Genomic DNA, 23,453 nt, shown 5'->3' with positions numbered 1-23,453 from the left:
CATATGACATGCACAGGCAGCTGGGATCAAATGGATTCCTTGAAGAGTATAGAGGGTGTCGGAGTAGAGTTAAGAGAGAAATCATGAGGGCAAAAAGGGGGCACGAGATTGTTTGGCAGATAAGGCAAAGGAGAATCTGAAGATCTTCTACAAATACATTAAGGGCAAAAGAGTAAATAGGGGGAGATTTAGCCTCTTACTGATTAGCAAGATCATTTATGTGCGGATCCACAAGAAATGGGTGAGATCCTAAATGAATATTTCTCATCAGTATTTGCTGTTGAGAAAAGCATGGATGTTAGGGAACTTGGAGAAATAAATAGTGATGTCTTGAGGAGTGTACATATTACAGAGAAGGAGGTGCTGGAAGTCTTAAAGTGCATCAAGGTAGATAAATCCCCGGGACCTGATGAAATGTATCCCAGGATGTTGTGGGAGACTAGGGAAGAAATTGCGGTCCCCTAACAGACATATTTGAATCATGGACAGCCACAGGTGAGGTGCCTGAAGATTGGAGGGTAGCAAATGTTGTGCCTCTGTTTAAGAAGGGCTGCAAGGAAAAACCTGGGAACTACAGGCCAGTAAGCCTAATGTCTGTAGTGGGTAAGTTGTTAGTAGGGATTCTGAGAGACAGGATCTCTTGGGTCTACGGGCATTTAGAGAAGCAAGGACTGATTAGGGACAGTCAGCATGGCTTTGTGAGTGGAAATCATGTCTCCCAAATTTAATTGAGTTTTTGAAGGGGTAATCAAGAAGGTAGATGGGGACAGTGCAGTCGATATTGTCTACATGGACTTTAGCAAGGCCTTTGACAGGGTACCGCATGGTAGATTATTGCATAAAGTTGTTGCCCTACCATTAACTGTGTAAGTCCTGTCCTGGTTCGATCGACCAAAATGCATCACCTCGCATTTATCTAAATTAAACTCCATCTGCCATTCGTCAGCCCACTGGCCCAATAGATCAAGATCTCGTTGCAATCCTTCTTCACTGTCCACAATCTTGCCGTCAATCTTGGTGTCACCTGCAAGCTTACTAACCATGCCTCCTAAATTCTCATCCAAATCATTAATATAAATGACAAATAACAGTGGATCGAGCACCGATCCCTGAGGCACACCTGCTGGTCACAAGCCTCCAGTTTGAAAAACAATCCTCTATAACCACCCCATGTCATCTGTCATCAAGCCAATTCTGCATCCAATTGGCTACCTTACCCTGGATCCCGTGAGATTTAACTTTATACAACAATCTACCATGCGGTACCTTGTCAAAGGCCTTGCTAAAGTCCATGTAGACAACATCGACTGCACTGTCCCCATCTACCTTCTTGATTACCCCTTCAAAAAACGCAATTAAATTTGGGAGACATGATTTTCACTCAAAGCCATGCTGACTGTCCCTAATTAGTTGGGGCGAATTATAGAACAAGGAGATCTAGGAGTGCAGGTTCATAGCTTCTTGAAAGTGAAGAAACAGATGGACAGGGTGGTGAAGACGGCATTCAGCATGCTTGGTTTCATCGGCCAGAACATTGAATGCAGGAGTTGGGACTTCTTGTTGAAGTTGCACAAGACATTGGTAAGGCCACACTTGGAATACTGTGTACAGTTCTGGTCAGCCTATTATAGAAATAGGGATATTATTAAACTCGAAAGAGTGCAGAAAAGATTTACCAGGATGCTACTGGGGCTTGATGGTTTGAGTTATAAGGAGAGGTTGGATAGACTGGGACTTTTTTCCCTGGAGCATAGGAGGCTTAGGGGTGATCTTATAGAGGTCTATAAAATAATGAGGGGCGTAGATGAGGTAGATAGTCAACAACCTTTCCTAAAGGTAGGGGAGTCTAAAACTAGAGGGCATAGGTTTAAGGTGAGAGGGGAGAGATACAAAAGTGTCCAGAGGGGCAATTTTTTCACACATAGGGTGGCGAGTGTCTGGAACAAGCTGCCAGAGGTAGTAGTAGAGGCAGGTAGAATATTGTCATTTTAAAAGCATTTAGTTACATGGGTAAGATAGGTATAGAGGGATATGGGTCAAACGTGGGCAATTGGGACTAGCTTAATGGTAAAAACTGGGCGGTATGGACAAGTTGGGCCAAAGGGCCTGTTTCCATGTTGTAAACCTCTATGACTCTACTGTTCTAATTCTCCTCCCACATCTAGTGGTGCACTAAGGCAGACTTTCATTTGTTTCCATAGCTAGTAATTCCCTGGACAGGTCGCTAGCCTGTTGCCAGGGGCTTATAGCTTGAGAGGTCCTTCTTCACAACAGGTGCTGACCAGGGGTCTGTCCCGCTCTTACCGCCAGCCATTGGCGTGTTTGGAAGGATTTGCAGGTTGACACTCAATCTGTTTGACCGTTATGAATGCACCTTTATCGAGTCCTGGGGTTGGATTAGAACCATTGGCTCGGAGGTAGGGACGCTACCATTGTGCCACAAGACCTCCCGATTCTACTGTGCATTGAAGTAATATTGGAGAGGTGTAAGAGCGACATCCCACCCCATCATGTGAGTTTCCTGTGTGACGAGTTAAAATTACAGCACGGTGGCACAGTGGTTAGCACTGTTGCCTCACAACTCCAGGGACCTGGGTTCGATTCCCGATTGGGTCACTGTCTGTGCGGAGTTTGCACATTCTCCCCATGTCTGCGTGGGTTTCCTTCCACAGTCAAAAAATGTGCAGGTTAGGTGCATTGGCTATGCTAAATTGTCCTTTAGTGTCCTGGGATGCATAAATTAGAGGGAATGGCAGGGTAAATATATGGGATTACGGGAATAGGGCCTGGGTGGGATTGTTGTTGGTGCAGGCTCGATGGGCTGAATGGCCTCTTCTGCCCTGTAGGGATTCAATGATTCTACTCCAGTTCAGTTGCCAACTGACCCCCATTAAGGATGTGCTAGATTGGTTCAATAATTCGAGTTGTTGGCAGATAGCAGCCAGTGGTCATTAGTGATTCCTCAGCAAAGTGAACTGAAATGAAACTAAGGACACATCTGCTGCTTATAACAAATACCATAATACTACTTCAAGAAAGAGGGGAGGAATTCTCCCTGGTGCCCATCTCAATATTTATCCCTCATAAAATCCGTCTTTAACACATTGCTGTTGGTGGGAGCTTGCTGTGCACAAATTGGCCTACGTCACTGGCTAAAGCATTTTGGCACAATCGGAGGTTAAGGCTTTCCTCTTTTTTATTTGCACTGAAAGACAGATGAAACTGTCACCGTGAAGGCTGCCTGCATAGATTATTTGGAATAATGGAGTTTGTTTCAAGGAGATTACACATCTTGGTACTGGCACGATATTGACTAAACAGCGGAGCTTTACCCCGTATGATTCATGATGTTATTTCAACACTTGATGCCCACATCCCATCTGTGCCGTGTCTTGAGTGTAACACATTTCTGTATGTGTTTGATTCCCTATAGTTAGGACATAAGGGTTAATTTAGTTAGTGGCACCCTGAGCCTCTCCCAATGGGAATGAAGGTTAGTGGATGGCACAATAGTGTTGTCTTCACATCTCCCCCTGTGTTGCAATCTCCACACCGAGAGTGCAGAGTCACTGCATTTACTCATTAAACAAATGAATGGCTGCAGGCAGAAATTTTGAAATGCAACATGGTCCACCCTTTCTTTTAAGAATCACTTTGAACCCTATTGGAACAAACAGTGTTACCAAAGGTCAACCAGACTCTGACTGTTCTTTCACGATTGGCGTCTTTGCCCACTCACCTGTGTCTATCGCACCAAGTTTTGAACCTTTGACTGCCACAACGACTTTTTAAAATAATTTGATTTGATTTATTATTGTCACATGTATTGGGATACAGTGAAAAGTATTCTTTCTTGCATTATACAGACAAAACATACTGTTCAGAGAATACATAGGGGAGAAGGAAAGGAGAGGGTGCAAAATATAGTGTTACAGTCATAGTTAAGGTGTAGAGAAAGATCAACTTAATATATGGTAGGTGCATTCAAAAGTCTGAAAGCAGCAAGGAAGAAGCTGTTCTTGAGTCGGTTGGTATCTGTCCTCAGACCTTTGTATCTTTTTCCCAACAGAAGAAGGTGGAAGAGCGTATGTCTGGGGTGTGTGGGGTCCTTGATTATGCTGGCTGCTTTCCCGAGGCAGTGGGAAGTGTAGACAGAGTCAATGGATGGGAGGCTGGTTTGCCTGATGGACTGGGCTTCGTTCACAACCCTTTGTAGTTTCTTGCGGTCTTGGACAGAGCAGGAGTCATACCAAGCTGTGATACGTCTGGAAAGGATGCTTTCTATGGTGCATCAGTAAAAATTGGTGAGAGCCATAGTAGACATGCCATCTATAATGTGGTCAAGCGCTATCACAGCGATAAAGGTAGAGAGGTTTAGAATGGGAATTTCAGAGCTTTTCGGGTTGAAGTAGCTGAAGGCACGGCCACCAGTGGTAAGGAAGGAGACAATTAGCAATGGACAAGAGGGCGGTTAGTTTGGGGAAAATAGGACTGGAGGTGTTTACAAGGTAGAGGGGTGAGGCCATGGAGAGATTTTAGACTATTCAATTTGCAGATCCTGATTTAATAACTAAGATTCTGGGGAAAAAATCATAGAAAGACCCAAATCAAAGGCAGTATGTGTATCATATGTACACTCAAAGGATCTACTCCACATTTTATCATTGGGAACTAGGTAAATTGGAGTGTGAATAAAGTGGTAAGATACATCCTTTTCACTGGTGCCATGGTGATGGATTATAGGCCAGGATAGTTATTCCTAAGGCTTTATATGTTATGATTTTTAGTCCTGACCAACACTTATCCATTAACCAACATCACTTTAAAAAAAGATGAACTTGTTTTGACACATTGTGGGACCTGGCTGTGTGGAAATTAGGTGCCGTGTCACCTATGTTACAACGGCAGCTACATTTCAGAAGTTGTGAAGCACTTTGCGGTTTGCTGACGTCATTAAAGGCTCTGTAAATACGAGCACTTTCTTTCTTCATGGGCTGTGGTCCTGTCCAAATCCTATTCACGTCAGCTTTGATTATTAATCTGAACCGATTATGTGATTGTGGTGGACATTGCAGCAAATTCCAGCATTGTCCTCCCCTCTGACGTGAATAGGATGTGAAAGGCCCTCTATAAGTACAAATCTTTCTTTTAGAATTTTTGCTGTCAGAGTGAGCAGATTGAGTCTTGCTGCTTGCAGAGGTTAGCTCTTCCTTGCCTCTAACACCTACACAAGGAGATAAACAGGAGTTGGGATTCTACTGCATCTTTTTTTGAGCTGCCAGATATAATGCAATGAAGTTACTGTGAAAATCCCCTAATCGCCACACTCCGGCACCTGTTCGGGTACACTGAGGGAGAATTTAGCATGGCCAATGCACCTAACCAGCACGTCTTTCGGACTGTGGGAGGAAACCGGAGCACCCAGAGGAAACCCACGCAGACACGGGGAGAACGTGCAGACTCCGCACAGACAGTGACCCAAGCCGGAATTTGAACTCTGGTCCCTGGCGGTTGTGAAGCAGCAGTGCTAACCACTGTGCCATTTTGTGCCACCGTGGCACCCTTGGCAGTGGTGGTAATTATCCTGAGGTACCCCCATGGAGACAGAGACCCTTGCCTCTCTCCAGCTGGTCCCACTCCATCTGTGGAATATCTCAGCCTCCGCTGGCACATAAAACCTTGACCTGTGGGGCCTTTAATTGTGCCTTGTTGGATCTCGTGTTGCTGTATTAAAATCCTTGGGCAGTACCCGGTCAGCCACTCGGTATACAGCTCTCCCGATTGCTTTTTAAGGCAGCGGGATTAGATATATTGCTGAACGCCTATTCCCCATTTTCCACTGTCACCTAGAGTCATTATCCCCTCCATTGTCATCCCAAAGACCACCCGTCATTCCCTAGAATGAAGCTGTTATATCCTGACTTTTAGATTTAGGAAAAAGCCAGGCTGCTTTCTTCTGGACATGTAGGCCGGAATTCTCCGGCAATTTACGCCCGCTACCATTGACAGCGAAAACAGAGAAGTTGGCGTTCAGCGAAATCTCCATTTACCTCAGCGGGACCGGATAATCCCAGTTGCGGGTGAGGTCGGAGAATTCCAGCAATTTTCTGTCATAGAAAGTGTAGATATTCTCTAGACAGTTTCTATCCAGTCACAGAGTTCCTAGAATCCCTACAGTGCAGAAGGAGCCATTCGGCCCATTGGATCTGTACTCACCACACATAGTTACCCTGCTAATGTCCCTGAAACTAGGGTCAATTTAGCATGGCCAATCCACTTAACCCGTACATCTTTGGACAGTGGAGGAAACCAGAGCACCCGGAAGAAACCCATGCAAACACAAGGAGAACTCCACACAGTCAGTGACCTGAGGCTGGAATTGAACCTGGGTCCCTGGCGCTGTGAGGCAACAGTGCTAACTGCTATGCCACTGTGCCGCCCCTCATGAGGAATCTGCTAAAGGTACAACATTGCTGAAGCCAATTTTGAAACGACAATTAGTAATTACCTCAGGGCATGCCAGAACAAATTAGCCAACAAAGTACTTTGGAAGGTTCATCACTGATGGACAGTAATGTAGGGAAGTACAATTTGTGCACAGTAAGATCTAAGCCACTACAATGAGATTACTCAGGGCTCAATTATTGCCAGGAAACTAGCCGGGGACTCTCCCAATCCGCCACCATGACTTTGCAACCAGCATAAACACTGTTTGTCTTTGACTAAAGTCAAGCAAAAAAAAGTGTAATGTGACTTACTGAGGATCCGAAATACATAGTTTTGTTGTCTCAGCACAGTAAGGAGTCTATCTGGCAGATTTCCACTCCATCTGACGAAGGAGCAGCGCTCCGAAAGCTAGTGGCGTTTGCTACCAAATAAACCTGTTGGACTTTAACCTGGTGTTGTTAGACTCCTTACTGTGTTTACCCCAGTCCAACGCCGGCATTTCCACACCATGACGTCTCAGCACAGACCAGGGACTCAAACTGCAACTGCGCCTGGTCTGTACGATCCAGTATCAAGACATGAAGTAAGTGCATTCACACACTGCACACCTGGGGAGGTGGAAAGTCCTTTGTGTATGCAGCGAATTAGGTAAAAAAAACAAAATAATTTTCTGCTTCTTTGGAGCCCTGATCTTTGTGCTGAGTTAGTTGATGTGATCTGGAGTGGAGGCGGAGTGAAATTTTGGCCCCAGACTCATGGGAGGATATTACGCTTAGCCATGGTTTTACTCAGCGTTGCTGTCCAGTAATCCTTGCTGCTGACACTGTGGTCACAGATGAAGAAATCTCTTCCTCCTATGAGCAGTGGTAAATGGATGTAGCGTGCTGAGTGTTTGAGCCTCTTGGTTGCTGTAAAGGAGACACAAGTTCTGCTTCTTCATAAAATACCTTTATTTCTTTGATCCAACTCCACACACAATTCTCCACCAACAAACAGTGCCACCTGTGGCCCCTTTATACATCAGTGACTTCTATTGAATAATTTGCATCAAATTCAGACTTAATTGGAAGGTCTGTTCATAGAAACATAGAATCCCTACAGTACAGAAAGAGGCCATTCAGCCCATCGAGTCTACACCGACCACAATCCCACCCAGGCCCTACCCCCATATCCGTACATATTTTACCCGCTAATCCCTCTAATTTACGCATCCCAGGACACTAAGGGGCAATTTTAGCATGGCCAATCAACCTAACCCGCACATCTTTGGACTGTGGGAGGAAACCGGAGCACCCGGAGGAAATCCACGCAGACACGAGGAGAATGTGCAAACTCCACACAGACAGTGACCCAAGCCGGGAATCGAACCCAGGTCCCTGGAGCTGTGAAGCAGCAGTGCTAACCACTGTGCTACCGTGTCTGTTAACCCATTCCTAACACTGAGGTCGGCAGGAATGACTTCCTTCACATCCCCCCCCCCACACCCCCCTCCCCCTCCTCCCCCCCTCCCTTGGAGAGGTGGCTGAAAGTCAAATGTTGTATTTAAACAAACCCTCAACAGAATTCCAAGAATTCTGTTGGGCGGCACGGTAGCACAATGGTTAGCACTGCTGCTTCACAGCTCCAGGGACCTGGGTTCGATTCCCTGCTTGGGTCACTGTCTGTGTGGAGTTTGCACATTCTCCTCGTGTCTGCGTGGGTTTCCTCTGGGTGCTCCGGTTTCCTCCCACAGTCCAAAGATGTGCGGGTTAGGTTGATTGGCCAGGTTAAAAATTGCTCCTGAGAGTCCTGAGATGCGTAGGTTAGCGGGATTAGCGGGTAAATATGTGGGGGTAGGGCCTGGGTGGGATTGTGGTCGGTGCAGACTCGATGGGCCGAATGGCCTCCTTCTGCACTGTAGGGTTTCTATGATTCTATGAATGTAAGGAATATGCACAATTGGGAGAGAGGAGAGTGGGGAGATCCTGGGTTGGCTGGAAAAAAATACCATGCAACATTCGATTGTTAGGTTGGGTTTTTGAGTTTAGCATCCATGAACAGACTGGCCCTTCAGTCCCTTTCCAAACATCATCCACCTTCACGGCTTTCCCATGCGGACTGTGTTTATCATATTCACCATCCAGTGTCACACAATCATTCTGATCCATTAACTCCAGGTTGGCTAAAATACTTTGTTTTATTTGTTCATGGGACATGGGCATCGCTGGTCAGCATTTATTGCCCATTCCTAGTTGCCTAAGAGTAGTTGAGAGTCAACCATATTGCTGTGGCTCTGGAGTCACACGTAGGCCAGACTAGGTAAGGACGACAGATTTCCTTTCCTAAAGGACATTAGTGAACCAGATGGGTATTTCCGACAATGGTTTTGTCATATTCAGTAGATTCTTAATCACCTTCACCTAATGATTAGCGTGGGTTTTCTGATCCTGGCCCCTTGTTGATGCTGAGTGAATGTGGTTGAAGAGTGTATGGAAGTGCAGGGCAGGCCTAGTGGTATTATCGCTACACTATTAATCCAGAAACTCAGCCAATGTTGTGGGGACCCGGGTTTGAATCCCACCATGGTGGAATTTGAACTCAATAAAAAATATCTGGAACTAAGAATCTACCGATGACCATGAAACCATCGTTGATTGTCGGAAAAACCCATCTGGTTCACTAATGTCCTTTAGGGAAGGAAATCTGCCATCCTTACCCGGTCTGGCCTACATGTGACTCCAGATCCACAGCAATGTGGTTGACTCTCAACTGCCCTCTGAAATGGCCTAGCAAGACACTCAGTTCAGGGGTAATTAAGGATGGGCAATAAATGCTGGCCCAGCCAGCGACGTCCATGTCCCATGAATGAATTTTTAAAAATTCACAGCTCCAGGGACCTGGGTTCGATTCCCGGCTTGGGTCACTGTCTGTGTAGAGTTTGCACATTCTCCTCGTGTCTGCGTGGGTTTCCTCCAGGTGCTCCGGTTTCCTCCCACAGTCCAAAGATGTGTGGGTTAGGTTGATTGGCCAGGTTAAAAATTGCCCCTTAGAGTCCTGAGATGCGTAGGTTAGAGGGATTAGCGGGTAAATATGTGGGGGTAGGGCCTGGGTGGGATTGTGGTCGGCGCAGACTTGATGGGCCGAATGGCCTCCTTCTGCACTGTAGGGATAATTCAATGATTAATGAGAAAATCGGACCTCTCGGGGACAAAGGAGGGGAATTATGCTTAGAACCCAAGGGAATAGGGGAGATCCTAAATGAATACTTTGCATCGGTATTCACGAAGGAGAGGGACATGTTAACCGGGAGTGTCTCAGAGGGAGGTGTTGACCCGTTAGAGAGAATCTCCATTACAAGGGAGGAAGTGTTAGGTTTTTTAGGGAACATTAAAACTGACAAAGCCCCAGGGCCTGATGGCATCTATCCTAGACTGCTCAGGGAGACGAGAGATGAAATTGCTGGGCCTCTGACGGAAATCTTTGTCGCTTCTTTGGACACAGGTGAGGTCCCTGAGGATTGGAGGATAGCGAATGTGGTCCCGTTGTTTAAGAAGGGTAGCAGGGATAACCCGGGTAATTATGGGCCGGTGAGCTTGACGTCCGCGGTAGGGAAGTTGTTGGAGAGGATTCTTAGAGACAGGATGTATGTGCATTTAGAACGGAACAATCTCATTAGTGACAGACAGCATGGTTTTGTAAGAGGGAGGTCATGCCTTACAAATTTGGTGGAGTTTTTTGAGGAAGTGACAAAAACGGTTGACAAAGGAAGGGCCGTGGATGTCATCTATATGGATTTCAGTAAGACATTTGACAAAGTCCCACATGGCAGGTTGGTTAAGAAGGTTAAGGCTCATGGGATACAAGGAGAAGTGGCTAGATGGGTGGAGAACTGGGTTGGCCACAGGAGACAGAGGGTAGCGGTCGAAGGGTCTCTTTCCGGCTGGAGGTCTGTGACCAGTGGTGTTCCGCAGGGCTCTGTACTGGGACCTCTGCTATTTGTGATATATATAAACGATTTGGAAGAAGGTGTAATTGGTGTTATCAGCAAGTTTGCGGATGACACGAAGATGGCTGGACTTGCGGATAGCGATGAGCATTGTTGGGCAATACAGCAGGATATAGATAGGCTGGAAAATTGGGCAGAGAGGTGGCAGATGGAATTTAATCTGGATAAATGCGAAGTGATACATTTTGGAAGAAATAATGTAGGGAGGAGTTATACAATAAATGGCAAAGCCATCAAGAGTATAGAAACACAGAGGGACCTAGGTGTGCAAGTCCACAAATCCTTGAAGGTGGCAACACAGGTGGAGAAGGTGGTGAAGAAGGCATATGGTATGCTTGCCTTTATAGGACGGGGTATAGAATATAAAAGCTGGAGTCTGATGATGCAGCTGTATAGAACGCTGGTTAGGCCACATTTGGAGTACTGCATCCAGTTCTGGTCGCCGCACTATCAGAAGGACGTGGAGGCATTAGAGTGCAGAGAAGATTTACCAGGATGTTGCCTGGTATGGAGGGTCTTAGCTATGAGGAGAAATTGGGTAAACTGGGGTTGTTCTTCCTGGAAAGACGGAGAATGAGGGGAGATCAAATAGAGGTGTACAAGATTATGAAGGATATAGATAGGGTGAACGGTGGGAAGCTTTTTCCCAGATCAGAAGTGACGGTCACGAGGTGTCACGGGCTCAAGGTGAGAGGGGCGAAGTATAACTCAGATATTAGAGAGATGTTTTCTACGCAGAGGGTGGTGGGGGCCTGGAATGCGCTGCCAAGTAGGGTGGTGGAGGCAGACACGCTGACATCGTTTAAGACTTACCTGGGATTGTCACATGAGCAGTCTGGGAATGGAGGGATATAAACGATTGGTCTAGTTGGACCAAGGAGTGGCACAGGCTTGGAGGGCCGAAGGGCCTGTTTCCTGTGCTATACTGTTCTTTGTTTGTTCTAAACCCTACAGCACAGAAAGAGGCCATTCGGCCCATCGAGTCTGCACCGACCACAATCCCACCCAGGCCCTACCCCCATATCCCTACACATTTACCCACTAATCCCTCTAACCTACGCATCTCAGGACACTAAGGGCAATTTTAGCATAGCCAATCAACCTAACCCGCACATCTTTGGACTGCCTGCCAACCGTAAAAGCAGATGGACCATGTAAAATTGCGTTCATGTTGGCCCTTTACTGCCAAGTGACTGCCAGGTGGAAATATAAGCTGTGAGGAGGACACAAAGAGGCAGCAAAGAAATGTAGATGGGTTAGGTGAGTGGGAAACAAGGTGACCGATTAAATATTACTTGGGAAGTGTGAGGTCAGTATGAATAGAAAAGCAGAATATTTTTCCAAGGAGTGACAAAGGGGTTGGCACGGTGGCACAGTGGTTAGCTCCGCTGCCTCACAGCGCTAAGGACCTGGATTCAATTCCGGCCTCATGTCATTGTCGGTGTGGAGTTTGCACATTCTCCCCGTGGGTTTCCTCCGGGTGCTCCAGTTTCCTCCCACAGTCCCAAAGATGTGTGAGTTAGGTGGATTGGCCATGCTAAATTGCCCCTTAGTTTCAGGGGGATTAACAGGGTAAATATGTGAGGTTACGGGAATAGGGCCTGGGTGGGATTGTGGTCGGCGCAGACTTGATGGGCCGAATGGCCTCCTTCTGCACTGTAGGGATAATTTAATGATTAATGGGTTAAATTGTCTGCTCGATTGCCGGCGAGTGCACTTCTAACTCTTGCCTGCGCCCACCCACCACAATATAGCGCGGTGATGCCAGGATGCGCAACCCCCTCAACCACATAAAATTCTGACCACGGCCTTCCGACTTGGCAGAGAGTGTGCAGCCAGCTGAATGAGGATTGATATGAGGAGCACAGACATTGTGCTTGGCTCATCTCCCAGTGCAGCTTAAGAGTATTTGCAGATAGCGGTGAACATACTTTGCATTCGTCAAGAATCACACAGAGACTAATTCATAAGCTGCAGCGGCAGAACCCAGTACATGAATACCTGACTAGCTGTAATTGTGATTACAACTATCCTGATTATAATGTGCGGGATTTTCAGTGGAATTGCTGGAAAGAAGTCATTTGCAGTCAATAACCTGTTAATCCAAATTAACCACATCCACCAAGAATCCACTAACCGTATCTGCCATTTGTAGACACTGGAATTCAGTGTGGAACTGTATATTCCTTTACCTGCAGATACGTACTGGCTGCATGGGTGTCCTTTACCCTTCCTTCACTCCCTGTCCCGTCATATCTTAAAGCTCTGCTCCAGCAGCCTTGGCGTGGGTTGAGACAAGATCTCTGAAAGATTTACAGTCTCAATCGGTCATGGGTTGAGATGACCTACTGAGACTGTAAATCTTCCAGAAATGTTGTCACCTGACAATGACACTCCCCTTTAATTGGCCCCAACCCTTTATCTTTCACTTGCATGCAATTTTCCACTCCGAACGCTTGGGGGTAAGGTTTTGTTGAAATATCCCAGCGAGAAGGCTGGTTTCTTGGTATATCTCCATATATGTGTGGGTATGTGTCAGAATATGGTAGCTTCATTCCCTGATGATTTGCTTGGCCCCTCGATGGACACAGGGCAGATAATGTGACTTTGTGCGATTTTGTAACGTATGTAAAATTGGATCTGCTACCCGTTACGCACCTTTTTAAAGATTCATTTACAGGATGTGGGCATCAAGCCGGCATTTATTACCCATCCCTAATTGCCCTTGAGAAGGTGGTGGTGAGCTGCCTTCTTGAACCACTGCAGTCCCGGAGGTGTAGGTACACCCACAGTGCTGTTAGGGAGGAAACAGCAGGATTTTGACCTAACAGCAGTGAAGGAACGGTGATATACTTCCCAGTCAGGATGGTGAGTGACTTGAAGGGAAACCTCCAAGTGGTTGCGTTCCCCAGTATCTGCTGCTTGGCATCAATGTCTGTGACCTCTAAACCTCTGAAAATTCCTGCTCCTATCTGAATTTTCAATGGAAACTGTGGGAACGATTGAAAAATTACATTATCCCCACCTGATTGAGGCTCTCCAAAGCCTATCCACCTATAAGGCACAAGTCAGGAGTGTGATGAAATACTCCCCACTTGCCTGGGTGGGTGCAGCTCCAATAACACTCGAGAAGCTCGACACCATCCAGGACCAAGCAGCCCACTTGATTGGCACCACATCTACAAACATCCACTCCCTCCACCACCCATGCAGGGTCACAGCAGTCTATACCATCTACGAGAAACATTGCAGGAACTCACTTTGACAGCACCTTCCAAACCCACAACCTCTACCACCTTGACGGACAAGGACAGCAGATACCTGGGAACACCACCGCCTGCATGTTCTCCTCCAAGCCACTCAACACCCTGACTTGGAAATATATCACTGCTCCTTCACTGTCACTGGGTCAAAGTCCTGGAACTCCCTCCCTAACAGCACTGTGGGTGTACCTACACCGCAGGGACTGCAGCAGTCAAAGAAGGCGGCTCCCCCCCACCCCCCTCTTAATGGCAACTAGGGATGGGCAACAAATGCTGGCCTTGGCAGCAACAGCCACATCCTACAAAAGATTATATTAATAAACTAGTGCAGTATTTCATCAACCCGGATGTACCACTCCCACAATGCACCACATACCTTGTAAATTGCTGGTACAGTGCTGTCCAATTACAGAGCAGAGAGACCAGGCATCTATTGTACTTCATACGTGAGGACAGTCATTAAGCTTTTAAGTTTATTCGTGTCACAATTAAGCTCACATTAACACTGCAATGAAGTTACTGTGAAAATCCCCTAGTCGCCACACTCCGGCGCCTGCTCAGGTACACTGAGGGAGAATTTAACATGGCCAATGCACCCTAACCAGCACGTCTTTCAGACTGTGGGAGGAAACCGCAGCACCCGGAGGAAACCCACACAGACACAGGAAAACGTGCAGACTCCGCACAGCCAGTGACCCAAGCTGGGAATTGAACCCAGGGGCGCTGTGAGGCAGCAGTGCTTGTCACTGTGTCACCCACAACAATAAACCCTGAGCCTGTACTCAATATATTCCTTTGACGCTTCAGCAGTCTTCAAGCCATTGATAATAAATGGGTGAAAATCATGTTGGCGATGCTCTAGGTTATGATAACTACAATGCTTTTCTGGGCTGTTAATGACGCCGGTAATACACACAGAGACATATCCCTGCTGCCGTGTGGGCTTTCCAGACCACCTGAATGGAACACATAGAGGCAGATCCAGCAGGAGGGTCGGGTTCCTTCTCTCTGTTGTGTCCACCCAAAGAGAAATCTCACCCACCCTTCTCTCTGTCAAATCTCTACAAGTTATCATTTTAATGTCTCTTTATTTGCACCTCTCCCTCTTGCTGTAGGAATCTCTGCTGATAAGAAGGTGCTTTGTGCTCCTGGCTGTGAGAAACATTTCTAATGATTCTAATGGATGTCGGGCTTTGAAATTGCATTGTGGCAAACATTAGTGACAAACACTTAATGCACAAAGTTGCTTTTGCTATTGTTTTAATGGATTGGTTCAATAAGTAAACATTGCCATTAACGTAGCAGACGGAGGAACCGCATATGAAAGCAATAACTGCTAACCTTCGTAAAACATCATTTAAAAGCCTTAAATAACTGCTGATGCACTGTTTCCACATACTGGCTCCTGATAATCATTCCCAATTACCATCCGAACATGGGCAAACTGCTCAGTGAAGACCTGTCCTGTATTTCCCAGGCTGAAGAGTAGTGTTTGAAATGTTAAAAGGATGGGATTGGGTAGATGGAGAGAAACTATTTTTCCTGGTGGGAAATGGGGGGGGGGGGGGAGAGACGGGACACATGGCTTAACGTTCCAGCCTAGCCATTTAGCACAATCTGGGAGCACTTTTCGACATAAATGATTGTAGAAAGTCGGAACTCTCTGCCACGAAAGGCTGAGGATTCTTGCTCGATTGGTGCTTTCATACAGAGCTCGATAGATTTTCATTAGGTACGGAAATGAAACCCATAGAGCAAAGGTGGATAAATAAGGTTGAGGTTGGGTAATGTGGTTGACTCTCAACTGCCCTCAGGCAACTAGGGATGGTCAATAAATGCTGGCCAGCCAACGACACCCATGTCCCACGAATGAATTAAAAACAAATCAGTCATGATCTGCTGGAATGGTGGAGCTAGCTCAAGAAGGGCTGAATGGCCTATTCATCTTCCTAACTGTATCCAAGACCAAGTCAGTCCTTACTCTAAAGCTGTACAACGGCAGTTTCTAGCAAGTGTTTTAGTTATGGAGTCCTAGCTAATTTCTCCCTTTCTCACACAGCAGCACCACATTCTGACAGTTGCGGCACCTGAATTGTCGTGCCAGCTAAGGGCAGCTAATTCAGGATATATTGGGATCAAACAGTCACTTCAGATCAGGTCCTTTACATGGTGTGGCCGTCACTGTCTGGCCAACATTTATTGGCCTGCGAAGGTGGTGATGATCTGCACTCTTGAACCGCTGAAGTCCATGTGGTGTAGGTACACCTGTAGCACAGTTAGGTAGGGAGTTCCAGGATTTTTACCCAGCAATAGTGAAGGAGCAGCTGATATATTTCCAAATCAGGATGGTGTGACTTGAGGGGATCTTCCAGGTGCTGATGGTGTTCCAAGGTATCTGCTGCCCTTGTCTTTCTAGATGGTACTGGTCATGTGTTTGGATTCTGCTGTTGAAAGAGCCTTGGTGAGTCCAGGTTTTGCTGCATTTGGACATGGACTGCTTCAGTATCTGAGAAGTTGTGAATGGTGCTAAACATTGTGCAATCATCCCCACTTCTGCTCTTATGATGGAAAGAAGGTCATTGATGAAGCAGCTGAAGGTTGGGTCTTGGACACTACCCTGAGGAGCTCCTGTGGTGATATCCTGGAGAGGCGATGATTAGCCTCCAGACACCACAACTATCTTTCTTTGCGCTGGGCATGACTCCAACCAATGGAGAGGTTCCCTCTTGATTCCCGTTTATTCCAATTTTGCTCAGGCTCCTTGATGTCATTCTCAGTCAAAAGCTGCCTTGATGTCACAGCCAATCATTCTCACCTCATCCCTGAAGGTCAACATTTTTGTCCATGTTTGAAGCAAGGGTGTAATGAGGTCATGAGCTGAATGACCCTGGCGAAACCCAAACTGAGTGTCTGTTACTGCTGAGTAAGTGCCGCTTGATAGCGCTGTTGGTGACCCCTTACATCACTTTACTGATGATCAAGAGTAGACTGATTGGGTGGTCATGGGTTGGGTTGGATTTGTCCTGCTTTTTGTGTGCAGGACATACCTGGGCAATTTTCCTCATTGCTGGGTAGATGCCAGCATTGGAGCTGCACTGGAACAGCTTGGCTAGGAGTGCAGAAAGTTCCAGAGCACAAGTCTTTAGTACTATTGCCGGATTATTGTCAAGGCCCATAGCCTTTGCAGCATCCAATGCCTTCAGCCCTTTCTTGATGTCACGTGAAGTGAATTGAATTGGCTGACACCTGAGATGCTGGGGACCACTGGAGGAGCCGAGATGCATCATCCACTTGGCACTTCTGACTGAAGATTGTTGCGAATGCTCCAGTCTTATCTTTTGCACTGATGTGCTGGGCTCCTCCATCATTGAGGATGGGGATATTTGTGGAACCTCCGCCTCCAGTGAGTCATTTAATTATCCACCACCGTTCACGACTGAATGTGGCAGGACTGCAGAGCTTAGATCTAATTCGTTGGTTGTGGAATTGTTTATTAGTTGCTGCTTCTGCCATTTAACGCGCAAGTAGCCCGGAGTGGTAGCTTCAACAGGTTGACTCTGTATATTTAGATATGCCTGATGTTGCTGCTGACATGCCCTCTTGCACTCTCCATTGAACCAGGGCTGATCTCTTGGCCCGATACTAATGGTAGAATGGGGGATATGGTTACAGATTGTGGTCGAGTACAATTCTGCTGCTGATGGCTCACAACGCTTCATGGGTACCTAATCTTGGCTTTTGCCATCTGAATAAGTGGGGGAACTGGGGCGTCAGTCAAATACGCCACTTGCAACTAAGCAAATTATGGATGTGTGGCTCAGTTTGTAGATGGCTTAACCTTGTCTGCAGCTGTAAGTGCAGTAAAATTAAATAGGTTGATTCCAGTTTTGTAAAGACCTTGCTGTGCCTGAATTCTGAATGCTCTTCCCAATGTGTCAAACATTAATTGGAACAATTCTAACCCAGCTCAGTGTCAGTGCGGATGCTGCAAACCATGGGAAACATTGGAGCTGCCCATTTCATCACCTCCGTTTCTCTCCCCACCCTTTCCCAGACCACCCGTGGCTGCCCCTTCACCACTCTGTCCATCTCAGGCACTCGCCCAGTTTCCCAAACACTCCCCCCCCCCCCTCCCACCCCCCCGACTCCTCCTCCTCCCCCCCCCCCCCCTCCCCGGGCGACCCCAACTCACCCAGCACCCACCATCTATGCTACCTCTATTCCCAATGCCCCCTTCCTCCTGGGGTGCAATCAACAGGATTTCCACACCTGGCAATTGGCCATGCCTGTCAGTCAGTGCAGGGAATCCCGTAAAATTTGGGATTCCGTAACACATCCTCCTGGCTCCCCCAAATCGTGCCCTGAGTGACTGTTTAGGCTGTGGCCTCAGCCTCTCTCTCTGCAGACGCTGTCTGGCCTGCTGCGCACTTCCAACAATTGTGTCTCGCTATTTCCAAGCGCTGCTGGTTTCCATGGTCTTGGTTAGAATTCATGCTGCATTTTCCATGATACCCGCAGAGCTTGCATCGAGTGGTGGGGGGGGGGGGGGGGGGGGTTAGTTTATGTGCTGCTGTACACACACAGCTATAATCATGCTGGCAAACTCAAGATAAGGAGTCGAAGTTGCCCAAGGGACTCAGAGAGCCCACGCCAGACACTCCTGGGACTAAACCAGCACACTTATTGTATAAGCCTCCAATCCATAATCAGAGATGTATTAATGCGCTTTCCAGCGAGATCATTAATACAGTAATCGGGTCAGTGAGTTGGAAGTCTGCAAGAACACCCACGGATGATTTAGTTCATAATCTGCAAATCAAGGTTGAGATGGTCGAAGATTTGAAATGAAGCAGAAATGGAAACAAAAGTCATCTGAAAACGAAAGGAGGAGAAGCCATTGTTACTGTTAATGCAAATTTTCATTTTTTCATTCCCCCCCCACCCTGACATTGAATTCAAATCGTCGTAGCAACCAGACCCCGGAATGGGTGAATCATTGCGCTTCACCACACAAAGTAATGGTTTGTTTTCAAAGGGACGGACTTGTGAACTTGCCATCACAGAATCTGAATCTGCCGTAATGAGAGGGGGCACACAGACCAGCTGAAGCTGCTCGAGGTCTTTTCCGAGAGGTGTTGCTGCCTCTGCAGCTGTCTTTACACCGGCACCAAGGTCAGGCATTTACATTTAATCAACACTTGGCACTTGGCCAGGAATCAGAAGCCCAGTCGCAGGAGATTTTGTTGCTCCACATTGTTCATTGCTGGAGACACCAATAGGGCTGGAGGCGGTTAGTTAATTGTGTTCAGTTTGTTCATTTTCTAAATAGTCTTTGTGGATCGGAAAGGAAATCTAGGAATTGTCAACTGGAGACTTTGCTGTTTGTGATATATATATATAAATGATTTGGAGGAAAATGTAACTGGATTGATTAGTAAGTTTGCGGACGACACAAAGGTTGGTGGATTTGCAGATAGCGATGAGGACCAGCAGAGGATACAGCAGGATATAGATCAGTTGGAGACTTGGGCGGAGAGATGGCAGATGGAGTTTAATCCGGACAAATGTGAGGTAATGCATTTTGGAAGGTCTAATACAGATAGGAAACATACAGTAAATGGCAGAACCCTTAGGTGTATTGATAGACAAAGGGATCTGGGTGTACAGGTACACAGGTCACTGAAAGTGGCAATGCAGGTGGAGAAGGTAGTCAAGAAGGCATACGGCATGCTTGCCTTCATCGGCTGGGGCATTGAGTTTAAAAATTGGCAAGTCATGTTGCCGCTTTATAGAGCCTTAGTGAGGCCGCACTTAGAATATAGTGTTAAATTCTGGTCGCCACACTACCAGAAGGATGTGGAGGCTTTGGAGAGGGTACAGAAAAGATTTACCAGGATGTTGCCTGGTATGGAGGGCATTGGCTATGAGGAGAGGTTGGAGAAACTTGGTTTGTTCTCACTGGAGCGACGGAGGTTGAGGGGAGACCTGATAGAAGTCTACAAGATTATGAGAGGCATGGACAGAGTGGATAGTCAGAAGCTTTTTCCCAGTGTGGAAGAGTCAATTACTAGGTGGCATAGGTTTAAGGTGTGAGGGGCAAGTTTTAAAAGAGATGTACGAGGCAGATTTTTTACACAGAGAGTGGTGGGTGCCTGGAACTCGTTGCCGGGGGAGGTAGTGGAAGCGGATACGGTAGTGACTTTTAAGGGCGTCTTGACAATACATGAATGAGATGGGAAGAGAGGGATATGGTCCCCAGAAGTGTAGGGGGTTTTAGTTAAGTCAGGCAGCATGGTCGGTGCAGGCTTGCAGGGCCGAAGGGCCTGTTCCTGTGCTGTAATTTGCTTTGTTCTTTGAGACCTGTGATATTGAGGATTAAGATCGCAGGGACGTGGTTGCGATATTAAACAAGTCACCAGCAAGGGCAGCACGGTGGCACAGTGGTTAGCACTGCTGCCTCACAGCGCCAGGGACCAGGGTTCGATTCCTGGCTTGGGTCACTGTGCGGAGTCTGCACATTCTCCCCGTGTCTGCGTGGGTTTCCTCCGGGTGCTCCGGTTTCCTCCCACAGTCTGAAAGATGTGCTGGTTAGGTGCATTGGCCATGCTAAATTTTCCCTCAGTGTACCCGAACAGGCGCCGGAGTGTGGTGACTGGGGGATTTTCACAGTCTGTTGATTCAGATCTGATAGATCCTGTGTACGACGGGTTATCTTTAACATACTCGCTAGGAGCTGGAGTAGGCCAGTTTTATCTTTATTCTGGCAAGGGCAGCAAAGGGGTTGCCCGTAACTAATTGCCCTCGAACTCCAGCTCTGACGAAGGGTCATCCAGACTTGAAACGTTGGCTGTATTCTTTCCCCACAGATGCTGTCAGACCTGCTGAGATTTTCCAGCATTTTCTGCATTTGGTTCAGATTCCAGTGTCTGCAGTCATTTGCTTTTGCCCTTGAACTGAGTGGCTCGTCCAGCCATTTCAGAGGATTGTTAGAATCAACCACATTGCTGTGTCCCTGGAGTCACATGTAGGCCAGACCCAGGTAAGGACGGCAGATTTCCTTCCCTAAAGGACATTAGTGAGCCAGATGGGTTTTGACGACAGTCGATGATAGTTGTCAGCATTACTGAGACTGGCTTTCCAAATTGAATTAAATGAATTTAAGTTCCATTACCTGCCGTCTGTGGGATTTGAACTCAGTAGTCTGGGCCTCGGGATTGCTACTCTAGTGAGATTACCACATCTCTGCGATGCAGCAATCACCAACTCTGTATTGAATACACTGCACGGTCCGACTAAGAACGGATAGAACTCTGCCACCATACATGGACAGTTGTCCAGACATTTGCAAGTTTTTCATGAACTGTGTGCCAACTGTAGCAGCAACTGCAGTACTTCTAGTTCCTTCCTTTATTCTTGGATGTGTGTGTCACTGGCACGACCAGCATTTGTTGTCCAACCCCAATTGTCCACTAACTGAATGGCTTGCTAGGCCAATGCAGAGGGCAGTTGAGAGTTAGCTACATTGGTGGAGTCACATGTAGGCGAGACCAAGTAAAAATGGCAGATTTCCTTTAGGGTGGCACAGTGGTTAGCACTGCTGCCTCAGGGACCTGGCTTCAATTCCTGGCTTGGATTACTGTCTGTGCGGGGTCTGCACATTCTCCCCGTGTCTGCATGGGTTTCCTCCGGGTGCTCAGGTTTCCTCCCACAGTCTGAAAGACGTGCGGGTTAGGTGCATTGGCTAAATTCTCCCTCAGTGTACCCGAACAGGCACTGGAGCATGGCAATTAGGGGAATTTTATAGTAACTTCATTGCAGTGTTAATGTAAGCCTACTTGTGACACTAATAAATAAACTAAACTTTAAAGATTGGACCCCCCCCCCCCCCACCAATCATTGGTGACATACTGTACCCTCCCACACCAACTGGGTATCAGGACCCTCCTGATGAGGCCCCTGGCGGACCCCCTCCCCACCCCCGCACCCAAATGCCTAGTTTTTGTGCATACCTCCCTGCCATAGCTCCACCCCTACAGCCCCCACCCCCTTGGCATTGTCCCTGGCACACTTCCCAACTGGGCACTGCCATGTTGTCACTGCCCAATGGGCATTGCCCAGTCATGGCCCTAACCACCTGGGGCTTCAATAGCCTCCAATCCCCCGGCCTGGCTGTGGTGCCTGTCATATCGGTGTGACATCCCGCCGGAGAGCAGGAAGATTCCTGGAGGCTGGAAGGTGCCGTGTGGGAGCGGGTAAGTATTCTTTTATGTAAATAGGCTTCGTGCCCTTTCTGGGCAGAAGCCAACCTCATCAGCAAAACAGGGCTGGGAGGATAGCAAACGGCACAAATTGTTATTTTTAATCCTCTTCTGTGATCCTCCTGGCTTGCCACACTGATCCCGTGGCATGGCGAGGCGGTAAGATACTGCCCAATAACTTTGGCAAATCCGGAATTATCATGGAATGCTACTGAGTTGGAAAGACTTTGGAGGTGTTTAGAGGTCAGGGAGATGTCAAGGTCAGGGAATTGGGGGGGGAATGGGTGAGGGGTCGGACAGGGTCAGGAGAGTCAGAGAGGTTAGGCTGGAAGTTGCCCGCCTGCCAATGTTGTCTGTGAGCTGTTTGTACTGAACCTTCCCACATGATTGCTCCACCCCAGACCCTAGGTGCTGCTTAAGACCTTTGGATGGAGACTGGGCCGGCTGAGAAATGTTTCTGTTCATCCACGGGTTAATCAGACTAAAGGCACTAACTGGTTGTTGCCCTGGAAGCTTGTTCCCCCAGATGCTGCCATCACAAAAAGGCACTTGTACTCCAAGCAGGAGGCTGGTCTGTAGCGAGGGGCTGGTTGCAGCTGATGGTTAACAATGGCTTTTCTTATTGCAGGATCTGGGATGCTCTGACTGACAACTACATAATGAGCACAGCCGAGGATTGGAGGACAGCCCGGCTGCAGGAGCTCAACATGAATCTCTCCAACATGGAGGTAACGCTGAGGCCTCACGTTTGCACATTCAATAGTGGAAGGCATTTTAAAAAGAAATCAATTGATAACTGAATTAAGGTTAGCCTAGAGCTGGTTTTTATTTATTCATTCACGGGCTATGGGCGTTGCTGGCTGGCCAGCATTTATTGCCCATCCCAAGTTGCCCTTGAACTGAGTGTCTCACTAGGCCATTTCACAGGGCTGTTGAGAGTCAACTACGTTGCTGTGGCTCTGGAGTCACATGTAGGTAAGACCAGGACGGCAGATTTCCTTTCCTAAAGGACATTAGTGAACCAGGTGGGGTTTTCCGACAATGGTTTCATGGTCAGCAGTATATTCTTAATTCTGCATATTTTTATTGAATTCAAATTCTACCATCTGCCGTGGTGGGATTCGAACCCGGTTCCCCAGAACATTAGCTGAGTTTCTGGATTAATTGTCTAGCAATAATACCACTAGGCCATCACCTCCCCTCAAATTGGTTTACATCTCATATCCCTTCCTAGCAACATTTCATTAAGAAAACTTCTCCATGAAGGATATTGCGCGCACGTTGATAACCGCTGGACAGATTTGTTTGTAGAATTATCAGCGTTGTAAAATGAAATATCCTCAGTGGTTGATTTCCACTCCAAGTCTCATTCCAGAAATGTGAACATCTCAGGCAGTACTGAGAGAGGGTCACATTTCCTGAGGTGCTTCAGATGAGATGGTAAGCTGAGATGCCGTTTGCCTTCTCAGTTCATCTTCTTAGAATCCCAACAGTGCAGAA

At 47.2% G+C, this 23,453-nt stretch overlaps 1 protein-coding gene across 1 annotated transcript in view; it reads left to right on the top strand.

Annotated features, from left to right (window-relative positions):
- The window catches only part of fez1 (fasciculation and elongation protein zeta 1 (zygin I)), a 93,211-nt gene that overhangs the window by 3,409 nt on the left and 66,349 nt on the right, over window positions 1-23,453 (top strand). The window contains exon 2 of the mRNA XM_078206134.1: window positions 22,582-22,681. Coding sequence (XP_078062260.1) covers window positions 22,582-22,681 — 100 coding nt within the window. The remainder of the gene's footprint in view (window positions 1-22,581; window positions 22,682-23,453) is intronic.

The sequence above is a fragment of the Mustelus asterias genome, unplaced genomic scaffold (assembly GCF_964213995.1).
Source record: "Mustelus asterias unplaced genomic scaffold, sMusAst1.hap1.1 HAP1_SCAFFOLD_1298, whole genome shotgun sequence".
Taxonomy (NCBI): Eukaryota; Metazoa; Chordata; class Chondrichthyes; order Carcharhiniformes; family Triakidae; genus Mustelus; species Mustelus asterias.
This window is presented reverse-complemented; position numbering and strand designations above follow the sequence as displayed.